This window comes from Erinaceus europaeus, chromosome 3 (assembly GCF_950295315.1).
Source record: "Erinaceus europaeus chromosome 3, mEriEur2.1, whole genome shotgun sequence".
Lineage (NCBI taxonomy): Eukaryota > Metazoa > Chordata > Mammalia > Eulipotyphla > Erinaceidae > Erinaceus > Erinaceus europaeus.
Genome location: NC_080164.1, coordinates 46970827 through 46990573, shown reverse-complemented (window position 1 = coordinate 46990573; position 19747 = coordinate 46970827). Strand labels below are relative to the sequence as shown.

The following is a 19747-nucleotide window of genomic DNA, read 5'->3' as shown; positions in this document are numbered from 1 at the left end:
TATTCAGGTGACCTATCTTGTCAGTCCTATAAGCATATCTTGGGGTTACCATGTTGTATGCTGTATTAAGTCTCTAGAACTTGGAGGTAACTGTGGTTTAACTATCCATCAGGATGTGGAACACAAGTGCATTTGCCCTGAGTTTGGTGACCTGCGGTGAGGGGAGGAGGAGAAAGAGTATCAAGATATAAGAATATCAAGAGTGCCAGGTGGTGGCACACCTGGTTAAGTGCACACATTACAGTCTGCAAGTATCTGGGTTCAAGTCCCTGGTCCCCACCTGAAGGGTGAGCACTTCATGAGTGGTAAAGTAGGGCTGCAGATGTCTCTCTCTTTCCCTCTCTATCTCCCCCTCCCTTCTCATTTTTCTCCCTATCTCTATCCAATAATAAATAAATAATAATAATAAAAGAATATTAAGACAGTACAAATAATTCCTTTTCCTCCAGATAGATATGAAGAGAATGGGTAGGGGAAGGGATATTACAATGTAGCTCCACTGTCTTTGGTACTTCCCATAGTGCTATTGTGCTATTCCCATAGTGCTATTCATATGTTAAGGTAAGTGTCTTGCCAGGTGAGCTATCTGCCAGTTCTTTAGCTTGTGATTTATTGTTAGTAATAGTAAATACTGTTGTCTGTGTAAAAGTCAACACTCCGGACAGTAAGGAGAAAAATTACTGGAGTGATAAACCTAGAACTTTTCCTCATGAAAGTCAGTGATTCAATATCTGTAGAGATTTTAATGGTCCTACTCACCACTGATCCCACTAGAATGCAGGTGAGGTTCTTATGAGTAGAAAGGGATACACAGCAATTAAGATTTGAGTAAAAAGCACATCCAACCGACTAATAATGTCATGACTGTTGTGATCTCACTTAGAAATGTCACAGTACTTCTATAGTGTATGCACCACCCAGCTTCTTAAGGATTTTGTGATATAAATAAATGTTTCTATGTATAATGACCATAAGGCCACTGATACAGTGCTATAAGAATTTTTCATTTTACTTTGTTGATCAATAATTGTGAACCAAAAAAAAAAAAAATAATTGTGAACCCTCCTCCTCATCCTCTACCTAAAAACAAACTGCCCTACTACTACTGGTACCAACTAGATCCTCTGAGAGAGGGACAACTGACAAGCACAAAAGTCTCCCAAATCTGGTCTTCTTATCTATAAAATGAAAGTGGAGTTGCTTTCTGATGACAGACAAAAGTCCAAGGAAGGCGGAAAAGCTTACTTCTTAATCTCATCTTCTACTGCATTGACACCTTCACTTTGAGGATTCTGGAATTTGTTGGTGGCGCTTCCAAAGTCACATAGGACATAGTGGCCTCGGTCATGTAGAAGGATATTTTCAACCTGAAAAACAATGCCATCCACCCATTTCAAGACATTTAGTAATAAAGGTGAAACTAATTTGCAGTCACATAGAAATATTTTTTTAATTTCTGGAAATCCCATTAATGTGTACAGTAAGAACACTCTCCTCCAAGTATTTCACCAGATCATCCCAAGTGGAACAAAGAGAGACACACCAAAATGAAATAATATGAGTAGAAGGAGCTCTATCAGCTTAGGCAGGCAATTAAAATACCAAACTCTGCTCAGAGCTTTAGCTAGAAGATTTGGAAAGGCATTTCCTACTGATCTCTTCATGTTGACACTATCCCAAACAGATAGGGCATTCAGACAGTTCAGTCACAGAATCAACTACCACCAGTGGAATATTTTGGAGGATTGGGTGAATGAAAGTGGTTCAAACCCATGTTTCCAAAAATGGGGAAAGAAGCTTCATCTTACTACATGGAAATCAAAATAGCTTTTGTGACAAAAAAGGGAGACATTCGTGACTTTTTCTACTTGAATGTGCTTGCTAATAAAACTTTCTACCCCTTTAAGTGCTTGGGCAAACCACAAAACCAAGCCAATCAACAAAAACCAAGATGGGAGTAAAACACCTCAACCTGTGTTCTGGTTTCATCACTGAAGTAGCTGTGAAGATGTCAGCCACTTTGGGCAGTTTCCTCACTGGTAAAAGAGACAGCTAGATTAGATGACTTTCCCAGGTTTATGACCCTGTGATCACTATCTTTCCTCAGCCAGCTGAAAGTCAAAAATGGGAGGAAAGTTAAAATAATGTATTTGAGGAGAGGCCTTCAATATAGAACAGTGCTTCTGTCATGGTTATTTTTAGAACATAAGCTGCTTAAGGATAGGCCCACTTCCAGAGTATGTCATCTGAAAGAAAAAACACACACATGGTGAACAGGGCATGAAGGAACTTTTATCAGTTCTGCATGTGAACACACACACACACACACACACACACACTTGGGCCAATGACTAAAGAAGCGACAGGGAGCACATCTGGCTTGGCCTGTGTGCTCTTTCCCATGTCCCACTGACATTTATTCATATGCTGTCTCCGCACCAGATGGGAATCCTGCTCAGCGGAGCAACCAGTACTTTCTCCGGCCAGTCAGAGAATAAAGAGTTTCCTGACTTTGCCCACTTCTAGGATTGCAGTGTTCGGTTCTAACAATGACAGAGGGGGATGTGAGGTAATGAGAGAGCCAGGAAAAACAGGAGGCATGCTAGGACTTTCCACTCAGATGTCAGGAAGTTAGTGGCACAACAGGCAAATGTGAATGCTCCCATACACAGTATTAGTAAAAATCGACAAAATCTAATGTGGAAATGAAAGCACATGGATGGCAGAGAGTGCAAGATTTGGGGAGCCTGGGAATGTTTCAACCAAAATAAACAAGAGTCAGTAAGTCAAGAAGGACTCCTCTTTACCAGTCATGACTTCTGCTTCATCCCATAGACTCCTACTTCTGTTCCTTATTTCCAAAGTAGAACTAGGGAAAGTTTCTTGGAAGAAACAAACAAACCAGAAAAAAACCAGTAGACAAACCAGCAGCATGCCTGATAGTCTTAGATGAGGAGGGAAACAGCCCTAGAGCACAATCCTGTACTCCCAGACTCAACTATCCCTCAGGGACACCAGAAGGAGCAATGGTGTAAGGCTGAGGCTAGCTGGGCAGCCTCTCCCCCCTACCCCTTTCTAATTGCCACCAGGGTCATCACTGAGGTTCAATGCCAGCACTATGAATATACTACTCCCAGCAGCCATCCCTCCACTTTTTTTCCTTTCTATTTAATTTAAAAGGACAGAGAGAAATTGAAAGGGGAGGGGAATATAGGGAGAGAAAAAAGATAGATACCTGCACACCATATTCAGCTAAGGAGCCTATGTGACCTCTGCATCCCTGTAGATATGAGCTCACATTCTGTGGTCATAAGTAGGAATGTTCCAAGCTGCCCCAATTTCAGCACCCATCTTCCTCAGGTGGAACACAGAGTATGTTGTCCAGCCTCCCTTTGGAGGACAGAACATTCTCTACTATTGTTGATCCATGTTGAGGGCAAGGTCCTATGAGGGCCCACAAAGGGGTCTATTGTGTTGTTCCTGATAGAGATGACCAGTAACAATGGAGAGAGGGATTTATTCAAGGTCTAGGCCCATCATGTGTTCGGAAATCTTGGGACTCCCCAACTAGGGCCCCAGCTGATGGAGTGGCCTGATAGTGACTGAAGAGTCATCATTACAGTCTGCCAGTCTCTTGCCCTCTTATTCAGCTTTTGTAGTCCTTGCTTTGATAAGGTTAGCTTTGGAGTGAGTGAGGGAAGTGTAATAGGAAGTAGGTGAGAAGTGTATCTAAGTCTGAGTAGACACTATTTCATTAGGAACTTTATAGTGTCTTTTTAAGTCTTTCTACTTGTTTGCTGTATATACTGACTCACTCAATACTATTGTGTACTTTTGCTTTCAGGTATATATTTTGCCCTAATTTATGGATACCTGTGAACACATGGGCCCCACATCAGATCAAATCAATGGGGTTTAAAGTCAACAGTAGTTATACACCTTTCCCATATTTGGGAGGTACTCTCTTCCCTGGTCTAGCTTTCTGGTCCTTTTTCCAGCCATTACATCATCTCCCTCAGACAATAAACTGGATCCACCTGCATATCAGATGTCAGGCTCAGGAAAAGAAAAAAAGTATAGTCATGAGCCCTTTGGAATATAACTAAAATAGGCTTATGAACTATCTACAAAATGGAGACCCCAAAATCTTCATCTGCAATATTCTAGCCTTTAAGTTCATGACAAGTCAACAATTAGTTGTTTGGCTTTATATGTTAACTCTCTTTTCAGCCACTAGATTCCAGATGCTACCATGATGCCAACCGGACAGACAACCCCACCAATGTGTCCTCGAGCTCTGCTTCCCTAGAACCCTGCCCCAGTAGGGAAAGGGAGAGACAGGCTGGGAGTAATGGATCGACCCGTCAATGCATGTTCAGTGGGGAAGCAATTATAGAAGGCAGACCTTCCACCTTCTGCACCCCATAATGTCCCTTGCTCCATACTCCCCAGAGGGATAAAGAATAGGAAAACTATCAGGGGAGGGGATGGGACAGGGAGTTCTAGTGGTGGGAATTGTGTGGAGTTGTACCAATCTTATCCCATGGATTTTGTCAGTGTTTCCTTTTTATAAATAAAAATTAAAAAAAAAAAGATACCTGCAGACCTGCTTCACTGCTTGTAAAGCATCTCCCCTGTAGGTGGGAAAGAGGTTCAAACCTGGGTCCTTGCACATGGTGATGTGTGCACTTAACCAGATGCACCACTGCCCAGCCCTTAGCCCCTTTTTTTGTGCTGCAGTCTCACCCTCTGATTCCAGTTTGAACCATGATCCTGTGTGGAAACATCCCACAGTCAGTTCAGCACAGTGAAGGGAGAGTCTGAGGCTCCTGCTGCCAGTGCTCTCGGCTAACACACTCTAAGCCTTGTCCCCATACTAGACACAGGGCTGCGTATCTTAGGTTGCTACCTCTGAGCAATACTTAACCACCATCACAAAGCAGCAACATGAAAATCACAGGGCATTAGCATGTTGGGATGCTTTTTCCTGCCTGCCAAGGTTATCACTCGGGCTTAGTGCCTGCACTATGAACCCACTGCTCCCAGCAGCTATTTCTCTTTGATAGGACAGAGAGAAATTGAGAGGGACAGGGAGATGGAGAGGGAGAAAGAAAGACAGACACCTGCAGACCTCCTTTACAGCTCATGAAGCATTCTCCCTGCAGGTGGGGAGCAGGGGCTTGAACCCGGATCCTTGCACGTGGTGATATGTGTTCTTAATTAGGTGCACCACCACCACCTAGCCCCTGCATGTTGGGTTTAAGTAAAGTGGACAGGCACTACTTATGGGTATGAAATAATCATCACTTAGGCTGCATGTAGTGCAACAACAGATTTTTTTTATAGGAAGATTTTCTTTAAGAACATGACAAGAGCACTTTCTAAAAGTACACTCAAGAGCTTCCTTTGCCTCCTTCATTTGCTCACCTCTGTGCTTTCCTAAGACTTTGCCAGAAAGTTTCCTGGGGACTGACATATACACTCTCATTTAGCCTAACATGACTCTATCAAAGCTGGTGCTCCTGTCTTCACTTCACAGATGAGGAAACTGTGGCTCAGAGGCTAAGTGGCCAAGGAGCCTGAGGAAAAGACAGGAAGAAAGCACTGTCATGGAGCTTGAGGGAGAGACATTTACAAAAGAGGAAAAGGCACTTGGAGAATGAATACAGGGACTCAAGAGAGTCCTCTGCAGTTGACAATGTGGAGGACATTTCCAGAGTTTAACTCTCGCAGCCCTTGCAATTCCATTAGTATAAACTGTACCATGAGTACTAAAGTTAGAATTCTAATATGCAATCAAGCTCCATCTGGCATGAAGGGGGAATGGGTCACAGAGGCCCATGTATTCTAGGCCTCAGAGGCAGCACTCACACTTACAGGCCACTGCTAGACTGCCCTTTCATCCTTCTCCCTTATTTCACGGCCTCTCACAAGCTTCTTCACACAGGCTGTAGTGAGTAGAAGAGACAGGCCAGGTGCTGAAACACTGATATTACTATCTATTCAGAAATAGTGGTCAGAGAGGTTTTACAGTGGGTTAGAGCACTAGATTTGTATGCATGAGGTTCTGAGTTTGATTCTCAGCAAAGCCTATACCAGAGTGATGTGTGGTCTCTCTCTCTCTCTCTCTCTCTCTCTCTCTCTCTCTCACTTTAAGGAATAAATAAGAGAAATGTATGTTAATGGGGTTGATAATTTCACTCACTGTTAAAGGCAAGTAGGAATAAAGTGTCAATACATACTTAGAGCTGTGGCCTGGACTCAGTCATCTCAGACCTATCTCTACATCTTCAGATGACTTTCTGCAGACAACTCCCAGGCTCTGTTCTCTGAGGGAAGTGTCCCGTAGATCCCCAGAGCCCTACCCCAAATTCCACCAGACCTATGAAATCCTTTTTTTTTAAACAAAAGATTCCAACCACCACTGATCTGATCCCACTATCTGACCATATACTGCAATACTTAATTTTTTCCCTATCCATCACTGTTCTATAAAGTTCTGTATTTCACCTATTCTATTTTAAGTTATCATGTTTTATATACTTAATACTTTAATATGTTTATATACTCATATACTTCCATCATTTCACCTCACCAGTACTTCAGACAGTTTGAGGATAAGAACCATGCTATCTTTTTTTTTTTTTTTTTAAAAAAAACAACTTTATTTGATAGAATAGAGAGAAATTGAGAGGGGAAGACAGAAAAGGAGATAAAAAAAGAAAAAAGAAAGAAAAGGAGAGAGAGAGAGAGACAGAAAGACAGAGAGACACCTGCAGCACTCCTTCACCACTCATGAAGCTTTCCACCTGGCAGGTGGGAACTAGGGACTTGAACCTAGGTAGTTATGCATGGTAATATTTGCACTTAACCAGGTATACTACTACCTGGCTCCTAAGAGCCATGTTATTTTTGTACATTCCCCACAGAGTTAGGTATTTGTACTACCTAGGCTTATGATATATAATACTTACTTTTCATACTCAGAAAAAGGACTAGTTGTGGCTATGTAAGGCTTCCTAGATTCTGTACCTATCTTTTATTTGTTTATTATTGGATAGAGACAGAGAAATTGAAAGGGGTGGGGTGTGGGAAAGATACAGAGAGACACCTGTAGTCCTGCTTCATCTCTTGTGAAGCTTTCCCCATGAAGGTGGGGACCAGGGGCTTAAACCTGGGTCCTCATGTGCTGTAATGTGTGTGCTTAACCAGGTGCACCATCACCTGGCCCCACCTATCTTTCTGTAAGCTCACTGCCTTAGTACAGGAACACTAGTATGTAAGTATCATGCCACAACTCACCAGGATGGCTAAAAACAAAGGGGACAATCAGAAGTACTAGAAAGGATAAGAAGAAACTGGATAATTGGGGACAGGTGGTGGTGCACCTGGTTAAGCGCACATGTTACAACGCACAAGGACCCAGGTTCGACCCCCCCTGTCCCTACCTGCATGGGGAAAGCTTTGCGAGTGGTGAAGCAGAGCAGCAGGTGTCTCTCTTTCTCTATCAAACCCCTCTCTTGATTTCTGGCTGTCTCTAGCCAATAAATAAATAAAGATAATTTAAAAAATTCTTACTGGGCAGGCTTCCAGGTGATCAACAACAGATGAGTGGCTGAGCAAGTTGTGGTATATATACACAATGGAATACTATTTAACTATGAAAAATGGTGATTTCACCATTTTCAGCCCATCTTGGATGGAGCTTGAAGAAATCATGTTAAGTGAAATAAGTCAGAAACAGAAGGATGAATATGGGATGATCTCACTCTCAGGCAGAAGTTGAAAAACAAGATCAGAAGAGAAAACACAAGTAGAACCTGAACTGGAGTTGGCATATTGCACCAAAGTAAAAGACTCTGGGGGGCAGGGGGAGTACAGGTCCAAAAAGAGGACCTAGCAGGGGTTGTATTGTAATATGGAAATCTGGGAAATGTTATGCATGTACAAATTATTATATTTCCTGTTGAATGTAAAACATTAATCCCCCAATAAAGAAATTAAAAAAAAAACCCAAATTAAAAAAAAAAAGAAACTGGAACCACCACATTGCTTCTGGGTTGTAGAATAGTGTGACTGCTTTGGAAGATAGTTTGGTAAGTACTCAAAAACTTAAACACAGTTACCATATCACCCAGCCATTCTAATTCTACCCCTAAATATGTGACAAAAAGAGCTGAGAATATATGTTGCCTTAAAAACTAGTAAAATAGCTTTATTATAATAGCCAATATTATATATATAATATTATTATAATAGTCAACCCAAATGTCCACCAACTGGTGGAATTAACAAAATGTAGTATATACAGCTGAGAAGCATTCAGCCACAAACAAGGTACAAAGCAGTTGATAATAGGCCACAATATAGATGAACTCTGAAGACATGCAAAGTAGAAGAAGTGAAATCTAAGAGCTCATACACTATATAAGCCCACTTGTATTAACAGAAGCTAAAAGTGGTCAATAAGGGAAGAGATGAGGGGGTGAATGTGAGGTGGATGTTCAATGGGTACCAGGTGCTTTGGAGGACGATGACGTCTTTTGGAACTAGCAGGAATGGCTATTTAGACACATAAATACAAGTTATTGAGTTATACACTTCAAAATGGTAAAACTTTAAGGTATGTGAACTAGATCAACTAGATCTTTTTTTTTTTTGGCACACCTGGTTAGGTGCGCATAGTTCTCTACGCGCAAGAACCCACCTGCAGTGGGGATGCTTCACAAGCAGTGAAATAAGGGCTACAGGTGTCTCTCTCTCCCTCTCAATTTCTCTCTGCCCTATGGAATAAAATGAAGGGAGGGAGGCTAAACAAATAAGCTGAAATCCAAGTACTCTGCTGTGATTTTCAGAATACCAAAGGCAGGGCCAGGTCGTGGCACAGCTGGTTGAGTGCACACATTACTATTTTCAAGGACTGGGGTTCTAGCCCCCACCTCCCCACCAGCAAGGAGGAAGTTTCACAAGCAGTGAAGCAGGTTTGTAGGTGTCTCTCTGTCTTTTCCCCTCTCTACTTACTTAATTACTCTCTGTTCTGTCTAATAAAAAAGGAGAAGGAAAAATGGCTGCTAGGTGTGGGAGATTTGTCAATGCAGGCACCAAGCCCCAGTGATAACCGCGGTGACAATAAAAAAAAAGTCATCTGGAGTACCACTTACAATAGGAATTTCTAGGTCTCCCAAACACCACCAACAAAATTTTAGCCTGAGTCAGTGTAAAAACCCAGCTGCGAGCATTTAACAAGAATGGTGATGGATGCTAACAAAGTTACTAGCCATGAAGCATTTTTTCCTGAAACACAGGTATAGGAAAATGATAAATTTTAAAATAAGAAGAGCTGAATGCCATTTCTGCTCTTTCCTAGTTATATGACTATAAATAAGACACTTAACCTCTCTGCCTAAATAAAATGCAAAGAACTTCTCTTTCCAAAGAGAGAGAATATGTAGTGTCTAGTACAGTTCCCGGACAGAGTAAGTGTTCCATAAATACTAGCAAATCCTAACTGGGTGCCAATATCATTCAACAAGTATTATCACCTGTCTACAATATGAAAAGTTTGGTGCATGGGATGATAATTAGTATGACAATTTAAAATTATCAATTAGTGGTATTTGAAAATATTAAACAAACTTTAAAGATCAAGTATCACTACTTATAGACTTTTAAAATTAGCATATCACTTTTCAGGACCTCGAAAAAAGTAAATATTATATATTTGAAAAAATAAAAAACAACATATTTCACGCATTCAATGATCATAGAGAATTTTTAAAAGTCTACTAAAGTAGTAAAACCAATACCTGCACTATCTTGCTATTTCTCTCCACATACTTTGTTATTTTCTCTCCCCAAACAAAATGCAAACTTAAGATTCTGGAGTCATGTTTGAAATTTGTTCCATACCCCATACTTGGAGGTAGATAGGAAACAAGTACTGTAAGAACACACTATTGAAATAGTGTGGCCAATTACCTTCTGGTCAGAGAGGATAACAGAAATTCTGTTAAGAACACACTACTGAAGTAACGTGTTGTGTTACCTTAAGGTCACGGTGGATAATAGGAGTTTTGCACTGATGGAGGCGGGCTACAGCTTCACAGGTGTCACAAAAGATCTGGAGCACTTCATTTTCTGTAAAACCTGTTTGGAGGCGCTGGTTCATTAGGTTGACCACCTGGCCTCCTAAGAGAGGTACAGAACAAAAGAGGTAATAAATATTCAGACTCATCACTGACCCAAAAATGAATGGCTGTTCAAGAGGAGCAAGCTAGACTAAGATAACCAAAGCTAATTGCTGACCCGTCCAGGACTAAAACCCAGGAGTCTTGACTCCCATGCGGAGCTATATTTTCTTACAGTTCAGTGTCTCTTTTAATACATCAAAAGTAGCTTCTTTATAAAGCACCCCAGATGCAAGCTGCCCTCATTATGTCTTCAAGATTAGTCGTAGACTGGACATTATAGTCCTGCTACAGTTGCCTGGTTACACTGCGTCTTGTGTATGAAACAAAGTGATCGGTTCAATTTGCCTCATCATTTAATAAGGCTCAGATTGCACAAAGGACCCCAGGAGTAAGGACAGCTTTAAAGTGGGCATTTTGGGGACAGCTCGGTCCCTTAGGCTCCACTACTTATTGTCTAGTCCACAGAAATGCTATACTTAGTCTCCAGGGCCAAAGGATTAGGACCTCACAAAATTAGCCAGTTCCTGGGGTACTTTTATTGTCTTTTCCCTAAGCATTTTACTGTTTGAAAAGGAAGGTGCAGGAGGAAATAAACTGCTAAGTTGAGATTTGGTAGCAGATTTTAGAAAATCAGGCTAATAGTTATTATTATAGTTGTGGCAGAAATTATTGCTTAACACCATATTCTGGGGATTAGCAATTTATGTAATTTATGGACAGTATCTTTAAAAGCAAGGAAAATATAAAGGGAACTAACGCTAACTACAAAATGGGACACAGCACAACAAAGGGAGGTAATGGCTCAAGCTTGCAAATGGCAGCTGCTTAGGCCAAGAAAATCAGATTTCTTTCTTTCTTCCTTTTTTTTTTTTTGAAAAATTACATTTCTAAACAGTGACTGTATGAAATGCAGTCAACTCTGAATTTATTCTATAGTCTAGATTTCCCAAGGGGGAAAAATACTGAAAACTCCAAATTCTAATAGTAAACTCCACCATCAGCACCATCTTAATATAGTCTTACTAGGAATTACAGCCCTCTAAGCAGGGAGCAGAGGGTCATTTCCACTAGATGAAATGGAATCTTTTGTCCCATAATGCAAAAGGATGGTGGTGTGGGTGGGGAAGAGAACATATGAGGGAGGAGGGAGGAAGCAGCATTGTTTTCTTACACCATCTGGAGTTGGGTCTTTATTATGTGCCTTCAACATTTGTTTTAAAGCATTACAAAGAACATATTTATTCTCATTCTCATACATCCCCATTCATATACATATACCACATCTTCCTAATAAATATTCCTAACAAGAATAGAGCTTTGTATTATTCAACTCTGAATTCTTTGTGCAGTTGATCCTTTCCAGTATATGAACAACCAAGAGGCAAAGGCCAGCTTTAGGTCTTCTAACCTTTCAGTTTTCCACACTTTTAAATCAGAACACCATAGATTAGGATACACTGGATATTAACAGAAGTGACCCCTATAGCCGTGGCAATTAAAGTGCTTGAGAAATGAGAGCTGAAAGGTCTGATTTATATACTCACCTCTACAGAAGTCCATCAGAATGAGAACTTCCCAGACATCACCACTACTCACATTGTTAATACTTGAGTCAATGTAACCCACAATGTTTTTGTGCCCAGACAGATCCCTCTGTAAAGAAGAGTTGAGATACATATTATCAGTATTAGATAGCAACAGCCAGTCAATTCATTTTCATGGATAATATAACTACACAGAGATGCAGTACTGAGAAGTAAAGCTCAGGGGTGGGGTCACAAGCAGGTTTCTATCAGTCTCAGATTCACAGTCAGATTGGCGATAGTAATTCTATAACCCCGCTAAACTATAGCACTCACCTGGAGAAAATAGTAATTCTATAACCCCACTAAACTACAGCACTCTCCTGGAGAAGTTCCACAGCCAAATGCACTTAGGGTGTCTACTTGCTCACTACATCAGTGCTCCATGCCAGAAGCAGAAGACTCCCAGCTCTGGTAACACCACAGAGTGAAGAGGAGACAGAATGAATTATTTAAAAATGTGAATTTTTAATTCAGAAAGATGAAACCGGTTTTCCTGACTGTGAAAACACAGTGAATTTTAAAAACTAGATTCCCTCCCCCCAGTCATATTACATTTTCCCTTTAGGAACTATATGACAAGAATAGCTGCATTTCAACTTCTGAAAGGACTACAGTGGCATCCAGACATAAGTCTTTTGTGCATAATTAAGCTTTTCAATCCAACCAACTGGGATGTAAGCTAGGTCAAGTTTTTAGCATTCTAGCTAGAAGTGCTCTTGATAGGAAGCTCAGGGCTGCTTGTGTAATTCATTTATTCAACAAATATTTATTGAGCACCTCCAAAGTGCCAGAACTCATTTAGATACTGGAGGTTGCCTCATGCCATAGAATAGTTATTTTAACACCCTAAGAGACAGGTCATTAAGAGGTCATTAAGAACTAAGTTCAAAATCAGAGGTGATTAAGAACTAAGTTAGGAGAGGAAAATGTTAGCAAGCAAGTTGTATAATGGAGAGAAAGGGAGTACCCTTAGCACTGCCCACTATTCATGGAGCTTACCCTGTGGTGCCCAGGTGGTGCTGGGGGTTCGAACTCAGGTCCTCACATAAGGCAAAGTATTTGCTCCACCAGATGAGCTATTTCCCAGTCCTGATTTTATTTTTATTATTTTAAAAAACATTTTATTTATTTATGAGAAAGATAGGAGGAGAGAAAGAACCAGACATCACTCTGGCACAGGCACTGTCGGAGATCAAACTCGGGACTTCATGCTTGAGAGTCCAAAGATTTATCACTGTACCACCTCCTGGACCACATGATTTTGTTTTTATGAACTAGTTTAAACCATCTGTTTTAGCTTTGTTATTAAAAAAAAAAAAAAAGTGTGTAGAGGGTTGGGGAGATGACTTTTCGGCAGAACACAGACCTTACATGACTGAAGCTTCAGACTTAATCTCTGGCACTGCATATGCCGGAGCGCGAGGTGCTCTGCTCTTACTCTTACATCCCCCTTCTCTCTCTCACTAACTCGCCCCCCCCCAAAAAAAAAAAACAGTTAAGAGACTTTTTTTTTCTTAATTGTGTGGAGAAAGGGGGTAAAAAATAGGTGGTCCTATATGACCTACCACACAGAACTTGACAGTTTGGACCATGAAAACAGAGATCACGAACCATTAACAGGAGACGGAAATAAAGTGATATGACCTCTTTTTAGTCTGAAACTATGTAGCAAAGCAAAAAGACTCACAGAATCAAATAAGCAGACATGAAACCGAGCATCACACTTAAAACTCAAAAACATTGAGTTAAGGATTAAGAATGACTATTGTGGAGCCAGTGTGATGTAGACCAGCCAGAATATACACCTTGCATTTGGGAGGCACTGTGTTTGAGCCCCCACACTTAATTAAAATAAATAAATATATAAATAAATAAGGGGAAAAAAAGAATTTCATAAAATACTCGAGCAGTGCTCAAGTGAGCCTTGCCTTTTCTCTCACAAAAAAAAAAAAAAAACACAAAAAAACATTAAAGGACCACCATCAATATATCTGACCTGGGAGGGCACCTGCTTCGCCATGCACACAACCCAGGTTTGAATCTCTAGTATATCACATGTGGCATTGAGGGGTGCTTTGGTATTGTGATGTCTCTCCCTCTCCCCATCCCTCCCAATCTAAAAAACACTGGCCCAGAGTGGTAAAGCCCCAGCAACAACAACAAAAAAAGCAAAACCAAAATATTAAAAAAAAAGTTATTGCCTTAGAAATTCAGACAAAAGTAGAATGTGACGTCTGAAACCCATTTAAGAACACTTTCATAGAAACAAAATGGAATTGAACTTTCAAAGATGAGAATCGAGCATGTACAGTCAAGTGACTTCAGTTTACTCCTCCAGGACATTCTGTGTTTAAAAGAGGAATAGCATAGAAGAAAGAGAGGTTTAGGATGGAAGCATACAAGGATCTAGGAGAAAAAGTATTAAGATACAGGAGAGGATAAGGATACTTGATGGAACAGTTCTGGAGGAAAAGGAGTTAAGGAGAAGAGTACTGCTAAAGAAGCCGGTCTTCAGGGTTGAGCAGTGGAGCACCAGGTTAAGTGCACACATTACAGTATACAAGGACCTTGGTTCAATTCCTGGTCCCCACCTGCAGGGGGAAAGCTTCACAAGTGGTGAAAGAGGGCTGCAGGTGTCTCTCTGTTTCTCACCCTCTATCTCCCCCTTCCTCTCAACTTCTGGCTGTCTCTATCCAATAAATAAATTAAAAAATAATAAAAAGTGTGTGTGTGCAGTGCGCGCGTGTGCGTGTGTATATGTGTGTGTGTTGGTCTTCTAAGACTGAATATACACACTGGTTTTAAGGTTGCAGAAAATGAAATTTTGAATGAGTTTAGGTCTATTTTGGTTTTAGAAGATAGCAGGATTATCTCTGAACTGCAGGTAATGAGAAAAAAAAAAAAGCTTAATGAGAGAGAGAGAGAAAAACAAAGGCCTAGAACCAATCATTTTGGAAAACAGACAAGGGAGATGATGAAACAGAAAAGCCCTCTCTACAGAGTTCAGGTTTCTCCAAAATTGAAAGTGATTTCAGGGTTCATATTTTGGGAGACTCTCCTCCTCTCTGCTTCTCAATCTTCTCATCAGCTCTTCCAGAACCTGTTTCCATCTTTAAGGTCTGGATAGCATAGCAACAAGAAGAAGGTTCTTAAAATCAAAATGGAGATGATGTCTTCTAAATGTTCACAAAGAGAAATGATAAACTAATGTTTCAACATTTAACTTTTTGAAAGCGAATCAGCTTTCAAAGTTGCCTCAGAGCTCATCTCACCCCAAGAGAAATAATGAAGAATCTACAATGGGGGGTGGGGGGAGGCGGCATTTGGCAGAGCCTAGAGGAGGTCAGGAGCTATTAGAGGACTCAAACTCAATAATTAGCATCTGCAGATGGCATCCAGAAACAGTTTGCCAAAATGTCTGCTGATCAGTTCAAGCCCAAATTTCTGTTCATTTTGTCTTTTTGAAGAGAGTTTTGAGATACAGTATGTCTAAGCAGAAAAGATCTCTTTGGAAGGAGACCATTTGCTTTAATAACTGATACAGCAATATTTCAGATTTAGAGTAAAGCCCCGCTTGTTTATAACTGATGAAATACAACTAGATGCCTATGAAATATAGAAGAGGCCAAGAGAAAGATTTTCCTACAAATTGAAACTGAGCTGCATTTAGAGTAGACTGGTAGCAATTCTCAGCAGCATCAGGCCAGAAGATACCCAAGCTGTCCCTGACTTCAGTCAGAAGGCCATTCCCAGATTACAGGACAGAAACAGACAATATATATATATATGATGAAGTCAGTTAGTACCTTAGTCAAAAAAAAAAAAAAAAAAGCAGGATGGGGGCAACATGCTTTGATGCCCTGGGCTATATCTAATATTTAGAGTATTGAGTTAAATGTATTTATGATGAGATTAAGTCAAAACTTGACTAGGGGTGGTGTGAAGAATGTTCAGTTAAACCACAGGTCATGTCAGTTTAATGTGATATGATTTAAGCAGTGACAGGTCTAAAATTTGTATCATAATTGAGAATTTTGCTTTTTATTCAGCACTGGGGAATGAACGCAGGCCTCTGTGTATGTGCTGTGCCACTGCTGAGCTCCTTCCTGTGCTAAGGTTTTAGATTCCAGAGAGGAGTGGGGAGAGGATATCCCTGCACCATCCTGCCACCCATGAGGCATACCTGGTGCCATCCAAGGTTCTTCTATAAAATGCCGAGACTCAATCTCAAGGCCTTATGCATGGTAGATCCCACATTCTGCCTGGTGAACTAAATCCTAGTCCTAAACTTACTTATTTACTTTATTTCTTTACTTATTTATTTATTTACCAGCTCTGGCTTATGGTGGTGCTGAGGACTAAGTCTCGAAGTTTTTATACCTCAGGCATGAAAGACTTTTTGCATAACCATTACACTATCTCCCCAGCCCCCTTAACTTTATTTTAAATTGAACATTAAAGGCCCAACGAAATAGCTCACAAGCTAGGGTTATAAGCATTGCTATGCACATGGCCCAGGTTCAAACCCTGATACCACATGGAAGATGCTCTGGCATCAGGGGAAGCTCTGATGCTGTGGGGTCTCTCCCTCTCTCTGTTTGTTTCTCTACTGAAAAAAGTGGCCTAGGCGAGGTAAAAATCATACATGTGTGATGTCTCAGCCCCTCCAAAATTAACTAACTAACTAACTAACTAACTAACTAACGTTAAGTAAGATTATTGAGTGAGCAGCCTGGGAAGTGGCACAGTATGGAGCTGGGTGGTAGTGTACCCAGTTAAACGCACATCTTACCAAACATAAGGACCTGGGTTAGAGCTCCTGTCCCCCACCCACAGGAGGTCCACTTCATGAACAGTGAAGCAGATCTGCAAGTGTCTATCTTTCTCTTTTTTTTTTTAAAAAAAATGTATTATCTTTATTTATTGGATAGAGACAGTCAGAAATCAAGAGGGAAGGTGGAGATAGGGATAGACAGAGAGACACGTGCAGCACTGCTTCACCACTCGAAAAGCTTTCCCCCTGCAGGTGGGACCTGGGGGCTCAAACCTGGGTCCTTGCGCATTGTAACGTGTACTCAACCAGGTGCATCACCACCGGATCCCTATCTTTCTCTTCTCTATCTCCCCACCCCCTTTCAATTTCTCACTGTCATATTTATTAAAAAAAACAAACAAAAAAACAGGTTTAAAAAAAAGGGGGGGTGGCCACCAGAAGCAATGGATTCATAGTGCTGGCACCTAGCCCCAGCAATAACCCTGGTGGCAATAAAAAAAAATAAAAAGGAAGTGGCATAGTAGATAAAGTATTGAACCCTAAAACATCAGATTCTAGTTTGATCCTTGGCACTGCAGAGATCAGTGCTCTGGCTCTCCCTCCCTTCCCCACCTCCCTTTCATAAATATGAAAATATCTACTAGACTATTGATCAGCATCATGTCAGAATACCTATTATGTTAAATGGTTTACAATTAGTACATTAACTTTCATATCTAACTGCTTATGTACTAAAAAAAAAAAACCTTTTTCATATACACACAAAAAACATAGCATAATGGTTATGCAAAGAGACACCAAAGTCCTAGGTTAAATCTCAACACCACCATAAGCCAGAGCTGATCAGTGTTCCAGTAAAAAAAATAAAAAATAAAAAAATTCACCATAACAATAATTAAAAATAAAACCAAATAAGCCTTCCCATTTCTGGAGGAAGAGAGAGAGAAAGAAATCTTAACTCTGCCTCTTCCCATTGTTTCTTGACATAGAGCAACACTCAGTAAATGCTTGTTGAATGAAAATGTGCTGGAGCAGACAAAGAGAAAGACCATATTTGAGAACATGAAGTATCCCAGGACAGTTATGGGAGGTGCAGGTTACCACAGCAGGCACAGGTGAACCTTGGAAAAACCTCTCTTGTGGCACACACAGCAGGAGGAACTTGACCCTGAAGGCTTAAGTCCTCACAGACTATTTTATGGTTTTCTAATTTTCCAGTCAATTCTACTGTATGTCACAGGGTTTTGTAAACAAGAAGAAGCCACTAAGTATCTAAAAAAAAAAAAAAAAAAGAAAGAAAGAAAGAAAAAAGTCACCATAATAAAAATAGGCCAGGAGTTCGGCGGTAGCGCAGCAGGTTAAGAGAGCATGACACAAAGCACAAGGACCAGTGAAGGATCCTAGTTCAAGCCCCCAGCTCCCCCCCTGCAGAGGAGTCGCTTCACAGGCGGTGAAGCAGGCCTGCAGGTGTCTATCTCTCCCCCTCTCTGTCTTCCCCTCCTCTCTCCATTTCTCTCTGTCCTATCCAGCAACAACGACAACAATTCTAACAACAACAACAACAAAAAAAAAAAAAAAACAAGGGCAACAAAAAGGGAAAATAAATAAATAATTTTTTTAAAAAATTTAAAAAATAAATAAAAATAAGGACTTCCACTAAGCTCCTATACATATCACACATCTGATGTTTACCTGGATTCCTAATGATGCTCGTGGCACTGGAAAGCCTTGTAGCATTATTTCCAAGTAAGAATCTTTAAGACCATTATATGAAAATTAAGGGCTGAACTTCTAGGTACATCTAGAAAAATTTGTACTTATGTTAAAGAAAACAGCATTCTAAGCAGCCTGTCAATTGCATGTCAGCTCGAATTCAATACAAATAGGTCTACTTCCCTACATATCATTTGGCTCAGGCCACCCTTCTTTTCTGCACAGCAAGCAAAAGAGCTGCAAACTCCTGAAGCTGATCTGACAGTGCCTGCATCTACATACAGTAAGTTTCCCAAGAGCCATATTTACCTAAACTGACCCTCCATTCAAGTATTCAATTTAATTCAAATATTCTACTAATATGACTCAGCACTACTACTTCTGCCAACTTCTAAAATTATCCTATGGTTCCAAAGAACATTTCAACTATATTTCAGTCTCTACTCAGCATGCAATGAAAAAAAGTTCTCAGGTCTGGAGTTAGTTTGTTTCTTGCAGTGTGCTTTGTGATTCACTTGGGTAGTAAGCTTCTTTGCCATGTGAGTGATCCAGATTTGAGCCCAAACCCCATCACATTGAAGGAAAATTTGGAGCTGTAGTCAGTCAGTCAGTCTCTCTCTCTCTCTGTCTCTCTCTGTATGTATGTCTATTTTTATTTTTAAAAAGAATCCTTTTACAACTCTCTTCAAGGAGTTATTTTAAAATGGTAAGTCTAGTACAGTACTAAAAAGAAACACTTTGAGAAGCTGAGGCCAGAGAGAGATAGCTTACTAGGTAGGGTATGCACCTCACCATTCCTATGGCCCAGGTTTGAGCCCCAACAGGACATGGGAGGTGGTTTGGCACTGGAGGAAGCTGTGGTGCTGTGTTGCCTCTTTCTGCTTATCTGAATGAAAAAGCAGCTCAGTAGCAGTAAAATCATAAATGGATGAGGCTCAGCTCTGCTTTGGGATATAGGTTGGTCCTGGAGTTCTGTCAAAAGCCAAGATATCTAGAGACCTTGTGGGTTTCAACTACATAGAAGGTATCAGATACTATTCTGACAATATTCACATTTACTCATCATTTCCCAAATATTAGTCATGAATCCTATACTTGCTAAATAGATCTCTAAATTATCATGGGGGAGGAGGGAGAATTATATATACATACACACAAAGATGTAAATTATATGCCTAAAGTCGTATAATATTGTAAACTAATGGAATAAAATGCAACTATAAAAATTACAGTCCCTAGGTTCCAGAGCACTGTTACCAAAATGTGGTCCACAAATATTTGCTGATGAGTAAACTGCTACCAGTGCATAAGGAGATATGGAGATTGATCTAGGACATAAATCAACCAAATCACTAAATTGACTCTTTCCGTTTCTTGGTGAGACTATCCATAAGGGTAGCAGCTCACTGATTTATAATTTGACACAATATCCTTTGAGTAATAGCCATCCAGTTACACAAGCAGTTGGGTGGGTGTAGTCTTTT

General features: G+C 40.4%; 1 protein-coding gene across 14 annotated transcripts in view; it reads right to left on the bottom strand.

Annotated features, from left to right (window-relative positions):
* The window catches only part of AAK1 (AP2 associated kinase 1), a 232979-nt gene that overhangs the window by 69023 nt on the left and 144209 nt on the right, over nucleotides 1-19747 (bottom strand). For all 14 annotated transcript variants that reach the window (XM_060187139.1, XM_060187138.1, XM_060187143.1 and 11 more), the window contains 3 exons: nucleotides 11735-11843; nucleotides 10046-10188; nucleotides 1246-1367 (listed from right to left, as the gene is read on the bottom strand). In XM_060187139.1, coding sequence (XP_060043122.1) covers nucleotides 1246-1367; nucleotides 10046-10188; nucleotides 11735-11843 — 374 coding nt within the window. The remainder of the gene's footprint in view (nucleotides 1-1245; nucleotides 1368-10045; nucleotides 10189-11734; nucleotides 11844-19747) is intronic.